At 34.9% G+C, this 18,619-nt stretch overlaps 1 protein-coding gene across 5 annotated transcripts in view; it reads left to right on the top strand.

Annotated features, from left to right (window-relative positions):
* LOC131039328 (MAP3K epsilon protein kinase 1) overlaps window positions 1-18,619 on the top strand; it is a 354,450-nt gene that overhangs the window by 273,703 nt on the left and 62,128 nt on the right. For 4 of the 5 annotated variants that reach the window (XM_057972037.2, XM_057972038.2, XM_057972040.2 and 1 more), the window contains 9 exons: window positions 5,332-5,511; window positions 6,377-6,460; window positions 6,576-6,667; window positions 6,777-6,860; window positions 7,028-7,902; window positions 9,885-10,219; window positions 10,321-10,455; window positions 10,774-11,180; window positions 11,293-11,407. In XM_057972037.2, coding sequence (XP_057828020.2) covers window positions 5,332-5,511; window positions 6,377-6,460; window positions 6,576-6,667; window positions 6,777-6,860; window positions 7,028-7,902; window positions 9,885-10,219; window positions 10,321-10,455; window positions 10,774-11,180; window positions 11,293-11,407 — 2,307 coding nt within the window. The remainder of the gene's footprint in view (window positions 1-5,331; window positions 5,512-6,376; window positions 6,461-6,575; window positions 6,668-6,776; window positions 6,861-7,027; window positions 7,903-9,884; window positions 10,220-10,320; window positions 10,456-10,773; window positions 11,181-11,292; window positions 11,408-18,619) is intronic. The other variant, XM_057972039.2, reaches the window with a different exon arrangement.

Below are 18,619 nucleotides of genomic sequence, written 5' to 3'. Positions count from 1 at the left end.
AAATGTTCCTAGGAAGCGATAGAAGAAAGTGATGACAAGATGGATATGCTGATGATATGTTAGAAGAAAGGGTTTTAGGTTTTTGTTTTCTAAACTAAACACAATGTTTTTGCAAATGCTAAATAGGATATTCAATTTAATCACGCAATCAATTAACCAGATAATTAGATTCAAAAAGATATACAAATAAATCAGAATGTTTGCAAATGGAAGCTACATTGAGCTCACCAAAATGTTCTATGCGAAAAGAGATCCTAGACTAAACTAGATCAATCATTCTCCCATACAACATTGGAACACAAACTAACCAAAGGCATTGTGCTTGGCTAGTGTCTTCAATGGAAAGCCAAGTTGCTTGGATTTTGTTTCTTTGTTGTAAGTGACAAGGATTGTTGGATGATGCAAAGGACTAAGCTAATGATGACCAAATGACCTAAATTAATAGAATATAGATGCTACAGATTGAATCTACGGATTAGAAAAGATGAAACAAAGCAACACTTGGTGCCAGAATGGGATAGACTCCTGAGGATGTCAGTGCATCACGCTAGTGTCTGAAGGTTGTGAAAAATTAGAGTTATGATGTTATATGGATTTAGTAGGGTCTGTGCACCTAAGACAACAAGAATCAAGAATCAGTCTGCAAATTGGTTTGAATAATCATAATAACCTAATATGTTAATGATAAACTATAAAAGACAAAAGATAGGGTGGGAAAATGATTGTATTGTATAGGGGTTTGCCTCAATCAAACTTCGTGCTAGTGTTCCACCTCCACAACAACAATGATGATAATGCTAAAGAATGTGTGCTCTTGGGGGGAACGTAGTGAAAGAAAATAAGAATGACAATTGATAAACACCACAATGATAGGTTGTACCATTTAGATCTGAAATCCTTGTTGGACTGATGTTGCCACACACACAAGGCCAAAGAATAGTCTTCCTCAAGATCCTGCAATTGTTAGCGCATATCGTAATAATAACAATAAATAAAAAACACCAAACCAAATACTTGAACATAGATTCTCTTTAATCATGGATTCAATTGATTTGCAGATTGCAAATTGGAGTGCTTGTATTTTTGTTCATGTAATTCTCCTCCTTTCTTTCTTATTTTTCTCTAGACCTTGTGAAGGAAAAAGGAGTTCTCTTTTATATGAAGCTAAACACCTTTTTTGAAATAATTGTTTGGGAGAGGTTGACAAGCAAGTTCGTGTCCATTGAATCCACAAGGCCGACATTTGAATTCAAAAGCTTTTGGTACATTTTGTTGGGATGCTAGTGCGTCACACTAGTTCCCAACAAAATTTCCTCTCAAAGGGCCCGATAATAGAGGATTTGACCAAGTTTCCCAAAAATGTGATGAAACAACCATATTCAAACACAATCAAGCACATACACTTAAATGAGTGTCGAAACCTAGCACGAAATTGTGAGTGGTGACAATTTACTATGGTATAGTTGGATTGTGAAAAAAAATGATTGTATTGCAGATTGGTCCACTTCTGGTTTATGGTTCTAGAGAATAGTTATATTTGTCAATTGTGGATCTCCTCTCCCTCTACTTGATACATTTTTAGGGTTTCTAGTAGTCCAAGTGATCCAAGAAACTTGGGTCAACCTTGTAATGTCCCCACTATAAAATAGAATTTAATCATAAATAATAATAATAAAATAAAAATACAAAAGAATAAAAAACAAAAATAAAATTAAAATATAAAACAATATAATTAAAATTTAATTAAGTTAATGAATGGTCAAAAGACATGAAAAGAAAAGTTGTGACTCCCTCAAACATGAGATATAAAAGGGACAAGAGAACCTCATTTGAGGGAGATATACTGGAAGGAAACAGAAGTGTAGATCAGATAAGACAACAATGAGGAGGCCTAACCCTTTAAATGGATGTCTCTTTTCCAAGAGATGTGTCTCCTCAATAAAAAAGGATAGTATAAAAGGATATAGAATGAAGAGAGGAGGAAGGATAGGGATTAAGGAAGTGTTGTGCTATGCAGACAAACCCTGTCCCCAACAGGGACCCCCCTCTTCGTTTTTTGCCTTGCTAGTATTTTTGTCCTTCTGTGAGAGAGAGAGGGTTTAGAAATATGCAAATCCATCAGAGACTCAAGTCCAAGCATGAGGAAGATAGTGCATTTGGAATCCAAGCCCTAGGCCCAAACTTGTAGTGCATCCTAAGAGCAAGAGAAATGGTGTATGGAGCATTGGGGAGGAACTCTAACGAACCCTCGGGATGCTGCTATGCCTAAGCTCTAAAAGGCAAGATTGGTGATATCACTGAAAATTAGACTTAGACCTTAATCCAAAAGGCATTCCTTCCACTAAACTTTTCCCCTAAAAATAAGCTCTTATTCCTAAAGAGCTTCCCAACACCGAACTTAGCCTTGAAATTCTGATTTCACCTAGCAAAGTTCGGCTTTTGCAAAGAAAAAGGGAATAAGCCTTGTTCCAAGAACTCTTCCAAGGTTTGAAGAAAAGTCCGAACTTTCTCTTTTCATCCCAAAGTTCGATTTTTGCAATAGAAATGGGAATAGTCACTATTCCTAAGGTTCTTCCTTGGACCGAACTTTGCATTGATTTTCCTTCCAAAGCCAAATTTATGACGAACCATACATTCTCAAAGTGGAGTATCTTCCCATTTGGCAATCTCCTAGTCTCTATGAACAGCTCTTCAATGCAATGAATCTCAAACATCCTCATCAAATGCTCTTCTAATGTAAACATGTGTACAAGATTATGGAAGCCAAGGTTGTTATAAGCTGCCATACCATGTACAAGGCTGGGAATTATGATCTTTCCTTCATGTTTCTTGACAGTCAAGGATCCACGAGTTGTTCTAAACTTCTACAAACCAATGGACATGATGTCAAGGTACATAGAGACTCCTTCTCAAGCGGTTGATCCCAGACAATGTTGTCTTCATCTTTGTGCTCAATATGAAAACCATGTGATTCTTTTTCCTCCAAGGTAGGGTCTTCACATGATGGCTGAATTTTGCTCTTCTTATCCTCACAGGTAGGCTAAAAGACACCTTTGCTCTTTTCTTCCACCATAGGGTTGTCATAGGCTGACTGATTTTTGTTCTCCTTAGGATGGAAATCAAATGATAACACATCTTCTTGCCTTTCTACTGCATACCCTGCAAGTGGCTGATCCATTATGGTGTCTTCTTTAACTTTGTGATCCTTATGAATGTCAATGCCTTCATCCATCCTAGGACTTCCACATGACTGAATTGTCTTTATCATGTACATGGATAGGCTGAAACAAATCTTCTTTCTTTTCTTGTTCTTGCACATTTAACTCTTCACCTTTCCCAATGCTTTCTTTACTATCCTTTGATATTTCATTCTTTTTTCGCTGCTAATATGGACTTGCAAACATCAAGTCATCTTCATCCTCATCCGGTATACCCAAAAACTGTGTGAATGAATGTCTTGCATCTTTTGAGGAAGAGAGCGATGCTTATCATAGCTGGCCATAATTGTTTCATTTGTTGGTCAAGCATGAGGACTCTTAGCTGTTCTAGTAGATAGAGATGCACCATTAGAATGCCCAACTTTCTTTGAAGGTGTTTCTTCAACATGCTGCGATTTTAAAAGCACCTTTTGTTGTGAATGATGAAAGTCCCTCAACATTTGTTCCCTGCTAGGCAACTTTCCCTTAGTTCCCATTTTGTTGTCTACAATCACAACTCAAACCAAACTGAAGTGAAAACAGCTGATCTTTACCCAACAGGCTGGCAAGATCATGGCTCTGATACCACTAAAAGATCCCCTCTAGTCTAATGATTATAAATTCTGATTTTTCTTTTGGGTATATTGGGGTTCTCTAATTTTTTTTTGTGTTTTGATGATTATGCAATTAACTGATATAAAAAACAATGCTGAGAATGAAAACAAATTGAGAACTACTGCTGTCCTAAGCATTAAATCACTAGAAACGCATGATTTGGGCAAAACGTGACATACCCATTTCATTAGATGACTTGGAAATGAATTAATACACATCTGATTTGAATTTTCGAGTCTGGTCTGAGTTTTGGACAGCATCAAATGACTGCTACAGGTCTTCCAGCCACCTGGGTACTGCTGTTGACCAAAGGGAGGTGCGGCTGGGTTATTTTGGTGCTGAAGATGGGTGTGTATGCCTCAAACAACCCCGATCTGAATTCTGATCCCTTAGATCTGCTCTCCAAGTGGACTGATCTACTGATCTCTTCTCCTAATAGGCTGAGAATGATATCAATCTGCTCAATTATGAATTCTGAATGAATTCACCCTTCAAGAAATGTTGGGGTTTCATCCAACCTTCCAATCTCCAAGGAGTTTTCATTCCCAAAAGTCTGATTTGCTGCTGAGACTCTTCCTCAGAGCTCAATTTCCAATTTACTGCTATAAAAATGAATACTTGAATGATCAAGTGAGACCTCCAAATATTCTTTTATTGACTCCAAACCCTAGTCCACCACTTTAGGGTTAGTTGGTTTTATTTTAATAAAGTATATTTAAATATATCTCTCTCCTAGAGAGTTCGACCACTTGAAGGGTCTTATTCTTCATCAATCAAAAGACCACCTTTTAATAAAACATCAACCCTCCTAGGGATGCGTGCCAGGAGGGCCACACTTAATGTAATAGTATATTATAAAGTAATTTCTATTAAAAATAACTTTATTTTATTTAAAATGAAACATTAAAATAATAAATTTAATATTTCAAATTTATTCCTGGATCCATCACCTGAACTCCAAACTGAAAACTGAGTGTTGCCACCAGTCCAAGGATGATATCTAAATATAGCAGGGCCACTAACAGTCCCCTCCAAAAAATGAGGACCCCTTCCTAAAATTTAGGAAGGGGTTAGGAAGGGGTTAGGAAGGGGTTTCAAACCATCTGGAATGACTCAGAATGCCTCCCAGACCATTTCCCAGTCTCCTAAAAAATAGGAGACTGCATCTACATATCTGGAAAGGTTCGTAAAGCCCCCTGCAAGGCTCCACTAACCTCGGTAGGGTCCCCTAACCACTCTACTGACCTACAGGAACCCCTGATTATAGGCCAGCCTATGCTATAGTCTGAACTGCCTATGGAGGGGACATTACAGAGGACTTTTTGGCTACTTTTTGTATTTCATATTGGCCACATGTATCCTTAAATAATGACATAGAGATGTTTGAATTCTTTTTTTTCTGGACTGCTTTTATAGCTGGAATCTCCTTATGATGTGACTATGATCAATTGCTTAAATAGAGGATGTGTTTGATTTTAGTGTCTCGTTTCAATTTCTTTAATCATTTGTTATTTGACAGGCTATAGAGGTCAGCAAACTGGTTAGTATGCTGAAGCCAATGGAGTCAGAAGAGAAGATTGTACTAGCATGCCAGAAGCTTCTTGCAATATTTCAAGATTACCCTGACCAGAAATCTATTTTTGTGAGACAACATGGGGTAATGCCTCTAATGGAAATGTTTGAACTAAAAAACAATCTTGTAAGTAATGCTGCTCTCCTTTTAAATTATCTTTCAAAATGGTGCATAAGAATCGGTGACAACTATATTATTGTATTCTTAAATTTTAAAATAATATATAGTTTGGCCAGTTTCTATTCTACATGAAGAAACTATTAATTATTTAATCAACACCCAAAACATACTGTATATAAGTTTTGAGACATCTTCTGTTCATTTATTGTATGAACATGTGAATAGTAGGAGTTATTTTCTTTCGTCCAGTGGCCACTGACTGCACCTCAAACTATGAAAGTTCTAGCAATTCTCAAGGGGATTATTAACTTACATTTCTTTTACAGAACCCTTTAAATATTTTTTTCCTTTACACTCTCGATTCTATTTCTTCAGCATTGTGGTAATAGATCTTTTTTATGGTTTTTAGTTAGATCTGGAAAATGGTGTGGCAACACTTGAGTAAGAAAAATATATCTATTTGATAGCTAATTACTGGCTTTAGATCATTAGATGCTATACATTTGGAGTTTTCTAGTCTTTGCCTGTGAGGATGCCAGATGCTTTGGGAAATAACTATATAACATCTTCAATACACTTTTCAATACATCATAACTATTTTCTCCTTTTTCTCCTATATGAGAGACTCACCATTTCAACTCTATTAAACATGCCATGTGACCTTGCTTCCTGCATAAAAGTGATGTTTACATATTGATTTTTCCCACGAACATCAAATATAGCATCTACCTTGATTTGGTATTGTCAGTGTTCATTGAACATGGGAAAAGTTTTAAGCAGCAATTATTTCATATTGTATATGCATGAATCTTTTGTCTTGCCAGATCAAATACATAAATGATAAAGGTTCTAGGGACGCTTTTGTTTGCAGGTTACATATCCAGTGCTGCAGGTTGTGAACATGCTTATAAGAGATAATTCCCCATTACAAGTGAATGCATGCCTCATTGGTTTTGTGAGTGTATTTTGTTCTCGAATGGGCAGTTCGAGTATTTTTGTAGGTTCAGTTGCTACAGTTTGCCATGCATATATGTCTATAGTTGATGCTCATCTGCTTGAAATCTGTGTAGATTCCAGTTATTATGAATCTTGCAGGACCTGGTCACTCAAAAGAAATGCGTATGCAAGCAGCTTATTCTGTACAACAACTGTGTCTAACAAGGTTTGCTACTATGTGCATCCATTGGATTTTGGTAGTAAGACAATTTATTTTGTGTTTACCTTTTGGGTAAAGTTGTGACTGATATATCCTTTTGTATTTTCAAGGACAGTTCTTTGACACTTCAAATGTTTATTGCATGCAACGGTCTGCCAGTATTGGTGGGATTCTTAGAGCATGATTTTACAAAATACAGGTGCGAACTTTTATGAAGATAGAGAGAGAAGTTTTAAAAGAGAAATTATCATTACAGCTGAATTATACTCTAGGAAAGTTCACTTTTTTGTGACAGAAGGATAATTGAATTATTCCAATTAATTTTTATAACAAAATAATCTTTTTATTTATGAACTTTTGGTGCAGGGATATTGTATATTTGGCAATTGATTGCATTTGGCAGGTTTTTAAGCTACATAGTTCTACTCCTGTAAATGAATTCTGTCAGATATTTGCTAAGAATGGTGTCTTATTCAGATTGGTCAATACGCTTCATAGCTTGAATGAAGCGAGTCGGCTTGATTCTGTAGCTGGAAGTGGCTTAGCTGTTAGTATGACAGGTAAAGCTAAGCAGGGAGCATACTCAGATCTTATTGAGTCTTCCCTCCCTTCATTTGGGCATACTAAAATCAACCGTCCACAATCTAGCCAGCTTAATCCTTCAAAAGTTCAGTCTGGCCAAACTAATCTTCAGTTTGAGTCATCAGAAGCTGAAGCATCTTCAATGAAATCAAATTTACAACTGCAGAAGTCCTCCGCAAGCCAAGAAGATGCCCACTATAGTCTTGGGCAAACTGGGAAGATACATTCTCTTGCGGGAAAATCTGAACCTGTTATGCTTTCTAATTCATCAGAGCCTGCATCTTCTCAAAGCATAGATAACTCCATGGGGAATAAAGAACAGTCTGTACTCATGCCAAAGGAGCAAAAACAGTTCAATTTTGAGCATCATGAATCTAATGATCAAAATGCAAAGCAATTAACACAATTTCATTCTCATGCTCCAAGTGGAGTAGATAATACTTTAAACTTGCCATTCAATCAGAATGGGCAAGCGCAACCTCTCTTAGCAGCATTGGAAAAGGAACCACCCAATAGGCCTATAACTGGTCCATTTGAGTATATTCGTTATCTTTCTGGGGGACTGGAGAGACCTGAAAATAGCATACCCCTGCCACATCATTCTAACAGTGGAAGAAAGACAAATGGAAAATCAGACTTGCTAATGGAATCATCTGCAGGTAAGCGGTGGTGTACATATACTTATAAGTTTTTGGTTTTCAATGTATCAATTTGTTGCTTTTGGCTATCACCAATTAGCCAATGTCTATATTTATATAAATCTAGCAGCAGATAGATTAAATAATTGTTTACAAACTTCATTTTGTTGTAGCCTGTAAAATTCCTGATTTGTACATGTGAGTTTGGCTTTTTGGGCTTCCTTGGTCTATGCTACACTAAAGCCATTACTGTGAAAAGTCTATCTTATGCTTTTTTAGACATAAGACTATTTTCTTCATTATATTTCTTCATGAAAACAAACTAATTGTGTAATAACACATTTTCTCCTATTTGGTGCATTCCTATATATACTACATGGAGGACAGGTTGCTAGAAAATAGTCAGAGAAACTTCTATATGTATCAGCTAGACTTCTAGTTGGAGTGATGTATATTTATTATTAACAATGCCCATACATTAATATTACAGATGAATCGTATCTTCAACAGATCGTGGCTTCAAATGGACCTAATCTGTTGATTTATCAGGGGTTGAATTTGGAATTTCATTCACGTCTCATAAACAGTGTTAATTCGTTAACAAGTGGCATAGACCGTCTCTGTGGAATGAAAATGGATTTATCAAGTCCTTGGAATCAGTATACATAATGTATTTTATTAAATGTCATAGTCTTGTATTGCAAATTAGATTCAAGTCTCCACAGAGAACAAAAAATGGTTCTGCATTGATTTAAGTGCACGATCTTTCTGTTTAATTTGCATGTGATAATGAATGCTTGTTAGTAGCCACTATATAGGCAAACGATTAAAGTTGGAGTGAAAGATGACTGTACACCTCACTTTATGCAAATTAGCATTTCTTCCTTATTGATATTGTTCACTGCCGCATGCATTTTGAATACAGATTATAAGATCTGGCATCCATATTCTGATTAAATTATCTTGATAAGAATCCCTTATCATCCTGAAATCAATTTAGCATACGGTGGCATAACATTTGTTCACAAGATTTTATATTCTATGTTCTGGCTTATCACATCCACATCAGTTTGTTAGCATCTGTTTCCATTTCTATAGCAAATCATGGCATATCAGTATATTGGCTTGAATTTTTCATTGTTATCTATTTTGTATCTGACATGATCAAAAGTCAAAAATCATAGTTAGTTGGACTTGTACCCTGACCGCTGAACCTTGTAACTTGTCTCCTGTATCAGAAACACATGCCCATATCAGAGACACATATGGGGTTGTCTCCAAATGTCAAGAGACTTCAAATGAAATTTTTTCATGTCTCTGTACTTCTCTTCGAATTTTCCCTTGAAAATTGGGAAAATTCCCATATAAGTTTTTTAATATATATTATATAAATTGCATTGGTTATTTTCCTCAAGTGCTGATACTTTGTTGGCAAGAGCTTAAAGAATGAAAGAAATACACTAGGACTTTTATTTTCTGTCTTTACAAGAAAACATATGACCTTTTATCTAGCAGAAGGTTTTCTCAAACCCCAAAAGAGTTACTGGGTAAGAAGAGAAACAAGAAAAAGGATTAAGATGTCTACATGCACTAAATTTTATCAGTTGATTAAAGCTATTGTCATCTCTGAGTACCCAACGTACCATGTTTTTAAATTATGGGATTCCAATCCTGATTCTCATTTACTGCCTCTAGATGATTATGGTTTAAAATTTGACCGTTGGTGTCATGATGATCATTATCAAAAATCAATATAATTAATCTTTGCTTTCATTACTTTAAAATGTTAACTTTGTATTTTTAAGCATTTTACATAATTTGAAGTTGTGCAGCCATTGTTCCCAACCCCCCACCCCCAAATTTTAACATTTAAATAGTTTTTTATATTTGTCGTGTCCAAATACCTGTCTCCCAGAATTTTAACAAATGACATAATGGTACTAGTCTCAGTTTCCTGGTAACTATGGTTAAAAAAATATTCACAATTTTATAAAATGTTTCAGATGATGGTAAACAAAGAGAGGCCATTGAATTCAACTCAAAATCATTACCAAAGGCAGTTGCTTCTACATCTGGACTTATTTCACAGTCAGCATCAGGATTACTCTCTGGATCTGGAATTTTAAATGCAATACCTGGGAGTGTAACATCCTCAGGTTCACTTTCACAGATGTCTTTGAGTACTGACAGGACCAGAGAATACCTGGGGAAGGTTGCTGGTCTTTTGCTTGAATTTTCACAAGCAGGTACAGTAGTTAAATCATTTATGAGTAACATAAGCCTATTGGTTCGTCTTTTCCAGATGCTTAACAAGCTTGAGCCTTCTATTCTAGTCAAGGTATGTATGTGAAAGTACCCAAAATATTGTCTTAATGATATTTGTGTATCAGCTTTCTATTTGCAAATAATTAATTGCAACTAGTGCTATATGTCTTGCAGATATTGAAATGCATTAATAAGCTATCAACTGATCCAAATTCTTTAGAACATCTACAGCATGCAGATGCGATGAATCATCTTATTCCTTTCCTTGAGCAGCATGATGGGTCACTTGTTTCTCAAATTCATGTTGAGGTAATCTGAATTATATAAAACTATAGTCATTGTAGATGCATTATAAATTATCCTCCCTTACCTGGATATGACGGTAGGTCACACTCTAGAGAGAATGTCGTCATTTGCAACCTAATTATTTAATTTGGTATAAATATGACCTGATGAGAACATTAAAAAATAAAAACATCTTTTTAATCATCCATATTGACTGGACAATTGTGGTCCTCATAATTCTTTTTGGTGCATAATTACCTTATTGTACTGCAAAGTGCAAACATTTAAATTATATAGGCATTTTGTCTCTAATCTCACATTCTGATGGATTCAATAATCAAGGTACTCAACACATTATACAACCTGTGCAAGATAAACAAGAGGAGACAGGAGCAAGCAGCCGAAAATGGTATAATTCCACATCTGATGCATTTTATTATTACAGATTGTCCTTTAAAGCAGGTTGCCTTGCCTTTGCTCTGCGACATGGCTCATGCATCTCGCTCAGCGAGGGAGAAACTAAGGGTTCATGATGCACTGAGTGTCTATTTAAGCTTGTTGGATGATGAGGCATGGGCAGTTCCAGCTTTTGATTCTCTCACAGTGTGCCTAGCATATGACAATGAACATCGAAAGGTGGAACAAGCATTCCTCAAGAGAGAAGCAGTGCAGAAGCTGGTCAGTTTCTTTCAGCGCTGCAGTGAACAATCCTTTGTACATATTCTGGAGCCATTTCTTAAGATTATCATGTACGCATTCTCTTTTTTCTTAATTTTTTTTATTTGAATTGTAATTGGTTTCAGGGTTTGCTTATTTGATTGAGGAATATTCCAAGTTCTAATAGTTCATTATTTTGCGCAGAAAGTCTACTCATATAAATACAGAACTAGCCACTAATGGATTGACACCATTGTTGATAGCCAGACTCGATCATCAGGATGCCATAGTTCGCCTCAATTTACTCAAGCTGATAAAGGTGTGTCAGTGCTCAAATGAATTATATTTTGTTTTATTATTTTTATTTCCAATTTTAATTGCACTCAAAACTGCAAATTGTTACTTATAGGCAAATTAAATAATCACATTATGAACAGCCTAGCTGAACTTGGATGTGGCTAAGACAGAAACTTCAACTACTCATTATCATGGTTGAACTTGAAAACATCTTGAAATTTTAACTAAATGTGAATTCTTTTCTTTGTTTTGGATGGCTGCTTGTACATACCTGGCCTGTAACTTCTTTCTTCATTGTGGTGATAATCTAGGTTATTGTCCTTGATGAGGGCAACTTCTGTAACAAATATAGTGAATTCCCAAGTAGCTTCTTTGATTGACTCTCTAGATTATTATATTTGGTAGCTATTAACCTCTAAAGTCCGAAGCTTCATATGTCTTCATAAGCACTTCTACGTGATGAAAATCCTATTCTATTTCTATATATTGTGTCATTGAGTTTCTTCTTAACTATAAGAAGAAAAAAATACTGATATAAGTAGTTTTCTTTCTGGATAAGTAAAAATTATATTGAAGTATTGAGAAAAGATACAATAAGGGCTATGAGGGAAAAAATCACACCAACTTCAAGTGTGCAAATATCAGCAATGACGTGAGATTAACAAGAGTATTTTATGGCTCAAACTTTTGAGACTGGTAAGAAGAGGTAAAAAAGAGCTGCTGGTAAAAGATTTTCTATGTTTGCCACAAGATTGTTGTACCCAATCCAAAACTTCATTGTGTTACATGAAACTTCATTGTCAATTCGTCATTTGTGTGTGTTAAATTATTTGTCAGAGTCTGAAATGGTCAATTTCTAGCTAAGTAGTAGGTCATGTAGTTAAACTTTAAAGTACAAAATGTTGAATTGCAAATTTGCAAGTATTTGTAATTTATCCATTGATTTTCATTTTTAATACTAATTAATGATTGATAATTTATTATTGATTATTCGTTAATAGTTTTAACAAAATTGTTGTTTTAAAATATTAATTTTTAATAATATTACTTTTTTATTCATTTTTTTAACATTGTTATTATTGTCAAAAACTATGAAAAAATAGAAGATAAGAAATTATTTTTTAAATCAAAATTGAAATGTTTAAAAAGGCAGGGATAAAATCCAAGTAGTAGCTGCCAGCAATCAGAAAAGAAAACTTAAAAATAAATGGGGGTTTTAAAGTGATGCGAGTCACTAAGGTTCATTGAATAATTTTTTATTTTATTTTTTGGAAATCTCAAAGAATTTCAGAGCTTCATTAAAAGCTTTTACCAAACTTCATTAAAAAATGGAAATCATAGTCAAATCAAAATCATCTAGAGCCACCTATCTAGAAGTCTTATTTCAGTCCACATTAAAAATAAACACTAATTTTAGTCATCATCATTTTCAGAGAGAAAAGAGTATATTTTAGGATTTGTTATTTTTAATGGAGCCTATTTATGACTAGGTTGTTTTTAGCAGTCTATTTTTTATGCAGGAACCTTTTTGAAGAGTTGGCATTTTTTTAGTAGTCTATATTTACATCTTTTGTCATGCAAGAGATATGACTTCTGAAGGATAAATTGTAATATTTTACCAGTGATAAGAGATTTCCTCAATCTATAAAATTAAGAGAATATTGCTTTTAGTTTTGGATTCAATTGTGTTCAATATTTTTGCATTAATGTTTTGGATCACACTCCGTATTCCATCATCAAAATGAAGAAAGCCAAAGGAATTATAAAATATGTAAAGTTAGAGACCCAATATAAATAAAGGGGCATGAGACGAGTGAGAGAAGCACGAAGACTCAGAAAACAAGAAAGTCTAAAAGAAAAAAATCCAAAAGAAAGAGAAATAACCAACTAAAAAAGAAAAAGAACAAGAAGTAGACTAAACAAGAAAGGAAACCAAAAATTAAAATAAGAACATATATATATATATGTATATGTATATGTATATGTATGTATATATATATATATACATACTAAGTCCAACTTGTAACATGAAGTTTGAAACCCGCCGATAAAAAAAAAAGGGTCAAAATTTGCGAACAAATTCGCGTAAAAATATGTGCTGATTTTTACTAATTTTATTTTCTGTAGGCGTGCTTTTTTTCTAGGGTTTTTCTTAGAAGTGAAAAGGGCAGCTCAAGTCTCGCCGAGCTCCTTGTTGGGTAATCTACAGAAGCGATGTCATTTTACTTTAAATATGTGCGAACAGGTTTCCGTTGGATGCGACGATGAGCAAGTCTGACGTGGCCTCAAGCTGGCTGCGACTCCAGCCGACCTTTACGCCAAGGGCAAGGGCAGCACGCATGCTTGGCTTAGCATTCTTCCTCACATAATAGTGCAGCCCGTTTTCCAGAATGTCGTAGTGAACTCCAAAGGGATCCTGTGGAAACGCCTCTTCCGACTAAACCTTTGGGAGCTTCAGTGACTTGAACTTGTGAGCTTTCAATGGCGTTGTAGGTTCTCCAAGAAAATCCATAATAAGAAACCCCTTCCCTGTACTTCTACCACTTATTTTTCGACTGTCTGTGCTTATCAAGACTAGGGACTTTGCACTTAAACAATTCTGATTTGTTTGTTTTTCAGCGTGGAAGTGCAGAGGGGTTCAAAATTTTAGGGGGTTAAATCTGAAAGCGCCTAAACTTTTTTTAACGTTTTTATTGATATTCTATAAATTTAAATTTACAAATGCTTTGTCTTTGGGTTTTTTTGTTTTGCTTTTTTATTCTATAAAAATTTTAAAATAGAATTTCTGAAGTTTGAATTTTTAATTTAAATATTGACTTTTAAGTCAACAAAAAGATTAAATATTTTGTTATTTATTCTAAATTTTTAAAATATTTAATTATATTAAATTCAAATTTAAGATATTTGTTCTTTCCAAAAATAGTACTTAAATTAATTTGATAATTTATTAGGTTTATTCTTACTTTAAAAAATAAAAAATAAATTTATATAAGGTGAATTTAATGTCAAATTTTATTTATTGTTGCCGAACTCAAACTCAAATTCGAACGCGGTGACTTAGTGTATGTATATGTATAGATAACAAAAGAACTAATATGTTAAAATTAAAGAAGGTAAAAGAAAGACAACCAATAAATACTAATTAATAAAAATAGAAAAAACATGAAAAATAAGAAATAGAAAAGATTAATAAACAAAAAAATGAACAAGATTAATAAACCAAGTTAATGATGATTAATCATCATTAACAAAAGATAAAAAGAACAAGTGACCTAAACAAGAAGGGAAACCAAAAATTAAAATAAGAACATACATATATATATATATATATATATATATAACAAAGGAACTAGGGCATTAATATTTTACAATAAAGAAGAATGTCAAGGAAAGAGAGTTGGCTACCTCCCGCAGATGGGTGTATGATGGGATATTTCAATCTGTAGTCAGTTGGGAAAAAGAAGAAGATGCATAAGGCTTGGTCCATTTTCAAGGCTGGCATAATGAAGGAAAACAGTATGGATAGGTTTGCAGCTTTCTTTCAGGAAGATGATGATCTCTTTCCAGAAGGAGTAGGAGATAGGCTGGTGGTCATAGGTAATGGGATCAAGTATCTTTATAACTGATCCCTTATGGATGTTAGTATAAGGAGGGGCATCTCCTTCACCCTTTGTAAAGTTTTTCCTCTTGGAAATATAATGGGTACTGGCCCCTAGGCAGAACTTGCTTAAAAAAAAAAGAGTTGGCTACCAGATTCAAGCTCCTTGGTGAAGGAAATGTAGTGGGCATGGAATTCTTCTAACTTCTCAAGGCCATATGGCCAACAAAAATTGGTGTAATCTACATATCGTTTCCACCACCTTGGTTTGAGATGGAAGGATAAGAGAGCAACTTCTTCAAAGTGTTCCATGTAAAGGTTAGCAATGACAGGGGAAAGAGGGGAGCCCATGGCAACACCGTCCACTTGCTCGTATATGACATCTTGAAAAGAGAAAAAAGTGGATCTGAGGCAAAGCTCAACAAGGGAGGCTACTTTGTCATTAGATTTTCTCCTGACAATTTCAATGGAATCTGGAATGGGAACCTTGGTGAAAAGAGAGACCACATCAAAGCTAACGAAAAGTCATTGTTCTCTAACCTTTTATCCTTGATAAATCAATAAAATGGGAGGATCTTTGATGTAGGACTCCGATTTTTCTACAAGAGGGGAAATAAGTTTAGGAAGTGTAATGTCTCCTTCTAAATCTACTTTTAAATGAAATCCAGTTTCACAAATTTATTACATTAGGGCAGAGAAAAGACTTACATTCATTGATTTCTTTATCATGCTGTAAACTTAAATTCTGCAAACACCATATGAGAAGTACAATTGCATAAATACATGAATAAATATGAATGAATCTAATGCTATTGCTAGGATTGCTAAACATTTCTCTTACAATTTATTTATTTATTATCAAACATAGTGTGAGCCTAAAAGTGAGTCATGATAGGTTTGACCAAGTTAACCTTCTACTCGTGAAGAGATTCACAATTGCCTACCTATGTGCATTAAAGTTAATTGCTCTATTTAGCATGCATACATACATACATAAATATATATATATATATACACACACACACTGTGAATGTATAGTTTGCTGATATTCCATTCATTCAAATAAGATTGAGAGTGCAGAGATTTATTACTTTATGATTAATATTTTGATGGATTATAATTAGTCTCTATCTATATTCTTATAGTTCCCATTAGTTGTTCCCTGTGTTCAGAGTATACTCAGTTTCATTTATTATCATGTTGTATCTATATTAATTTGCCGAGATTCTATGAAGCTGATTAAAATTATTATCATAGTGCTGTGAATATACAGTAGTACTGTGAAGTGGATTAACATTATTTTCATAATGCTGGATTACACATAGATACTGTGAATATGATTGAAGTATTATCATAAATCTGTGAATATACAGATGTACTGTGACTATGACTAAAGTTATTAACATGATGCTGTGATTATATAGTGTATTGGTGCATACCTGCTGCCTCCCTTACAGTATATGCAAAGAGTTACCTTCATGGCAGTTTGAATACCTTCCCAAGGCAACCTGTCTTCTGTGTGTATCTCCCTCTAATGTGGTCCCCTCCTTTTATTCTCCTCGAACCTTGTACGAGTCTTCAGATCATTTTCCCGTGGCAGAATTCCTTAATCTTCTCTGTGTCCTTTTGCTCCTATTTCTTCGATGTTTTGTTTTTTTTCTCTTCCTTTTTCCTTCCCCCCTTTCCTATCCTCCCTCTCGATGCTTTATAGAAGTAAGGGAGGGTGATGACTCAAGGAAGAGTCACCACTACTCAAAAAGGGGTTGACTTTTCCAAGAAGTTGCTGCCTTTACATGGGACCTTTTTTTTTATATTATTAATTTCATCAAAACATTTCATGAATACCATAATAAATAAATATTAATTAATTAATAATAATAAAATATTAATTAAATAGAAGTGATTGCTACATTTATTTCAATTGAACATAATGAATATTCAAATTAAATATTAAATTAATAAATAAACAATTAACAATATTTTAATTGATATATTTAGGTTATATTCTTTGATTAAAAAAAGAATATGATGATCAAGGATGGGACATGACAGAAAGGTAAGAAGCCAACTTGTTACCTTTTAGACTCGAGAAGGTCAACATTCACCTGCAAACGGCTCTTCCCCACGTACATTTCACAGCTGTCAACATTTCCTTTCGACTAATCATATTAATTGCGGTGACATCTGTAGGGATTGCAGCAGACCTCGAGTTGTTTCCTTGTCAAATCATCGACCTCTCTCATCTTCTACTTCTGAATGTTCCCATACCTTCTCCCCTTCTTTGATGAGTGCATCCTCCCTCTCGATTACTGTGTCACCTTCCCTAACCATTGCAGCCAGTCCTCCACTTTAAGCTGACCCCATCTCTTAGCTTCCTGGGGACCCTTATCGTTCCAATTCTCCCACCATCCCTCCCTTGTTGGCTCGTGAGTCCCTTTCTCCATGCCAAATCTCGAGGTCATATCTGGGCCAACCTGGTGCCCAACGTTCTCTCTCTGTTCAAGATTGGGATAGTAAACTTGTGGTCAACTTGTCTGATGCTGTCTTGGATCCCTTTTCGTTTAATTTTTTAAGAAGAGGTCTTAACTGCGCTATTTCTCCCCACACCATTCTCACGTGCATTTCCTCATAGAGATTGAAAATATGATTCAATCTCTATCCGTTGACATTGCTGAAGAAGCCAGTCAGAATTGTGTTGTGGCTCTAAGACATGCTAAACCACCGAAGTGTAACATTCCCAAATCTGAGCTCAAAGCCTTCAACAATTTAATGAGCTATAAAATCTTATCATCGCCAAAGCTGACAAAGGGAATGTCACGGTCATTATGAACAGGCCTAACTACGTTTCCAAAATGTTGGATCTTCTCTCTAATGCTAGCAGCTATGAATCATTATCTCACAACCCTTGCTCCAAGATTGTTAAAAAAGTTAAATCTGCTTTGTCCTCTTCCTCCTTTGATATTGAAACCAAGAAGTGATCATTGCCTTCGAAAGAAGTGACAACCTGCATCTATGGTGTTCCCAAAATCTACAAAGATGGGATTCCATTAATGTCCATCATGGACAACATAAGCTCTCCCACTTACAAGTTGGCTTCTTACCTTGCTGAACTTATTTCCCCTCTTGTAGGCAAATCAGAGTCCTACATCAAAGATTCCTCCCATTTTATTGATTTTATCAAGGATGAAAGGTTAGATAACAATGACCTTTAGCTAGTGCTAAAAGTTAACTCAATACCAACTAATCTGAATAGATCCTACCAAAACACACTTAGAAACCTACTATCTCAATCACTAACATTGTTCTTTGGAAGTCCATGAAGTCTAAACACCTCTCTAAAGAATAAATCTAAACCTAAGGTGCCTTATAATAAGATGAAATAGCAAAGAAACATGCATACTTAGTCAATCTATCAATAGCCACATATATGCAATCTTTGCCTTGGACCTTTAGAAGACCTATAATAAAATCCATAGATATACTCCCTCACTTCTACTCAGGAATAGCTAATGGCTGACGTAAACTTGCAAGAAAAGTATTCTCAGACTTGTTCTGCTGCCAAGTCATACAGTCTCTATGTGATGTCCCCAATATAACTAAATAATAAATCTAATTACTTTATTGTAAGGCCCCAAA

Source organism: Cryptomeria japonica, chromosome 9, assembly GCF_030272615.1.
Source record: "Cryptomeria japonica chromosome 9, Sugi_1.0, whole genome shotgun sequence".
NCBI classification, from domain to species: domain Eukaryota; kingdom Viridiplantae; phylum Streptophyta; class Pinopsida; order Cupressales; family Cupressaceae; genus Cryptomeria; species Cryptomeria japonica.
Note: the sequence above shows the minus strand (reverse complement) of the source record. Positions and strands in the feature narration are given on the sequence as shown.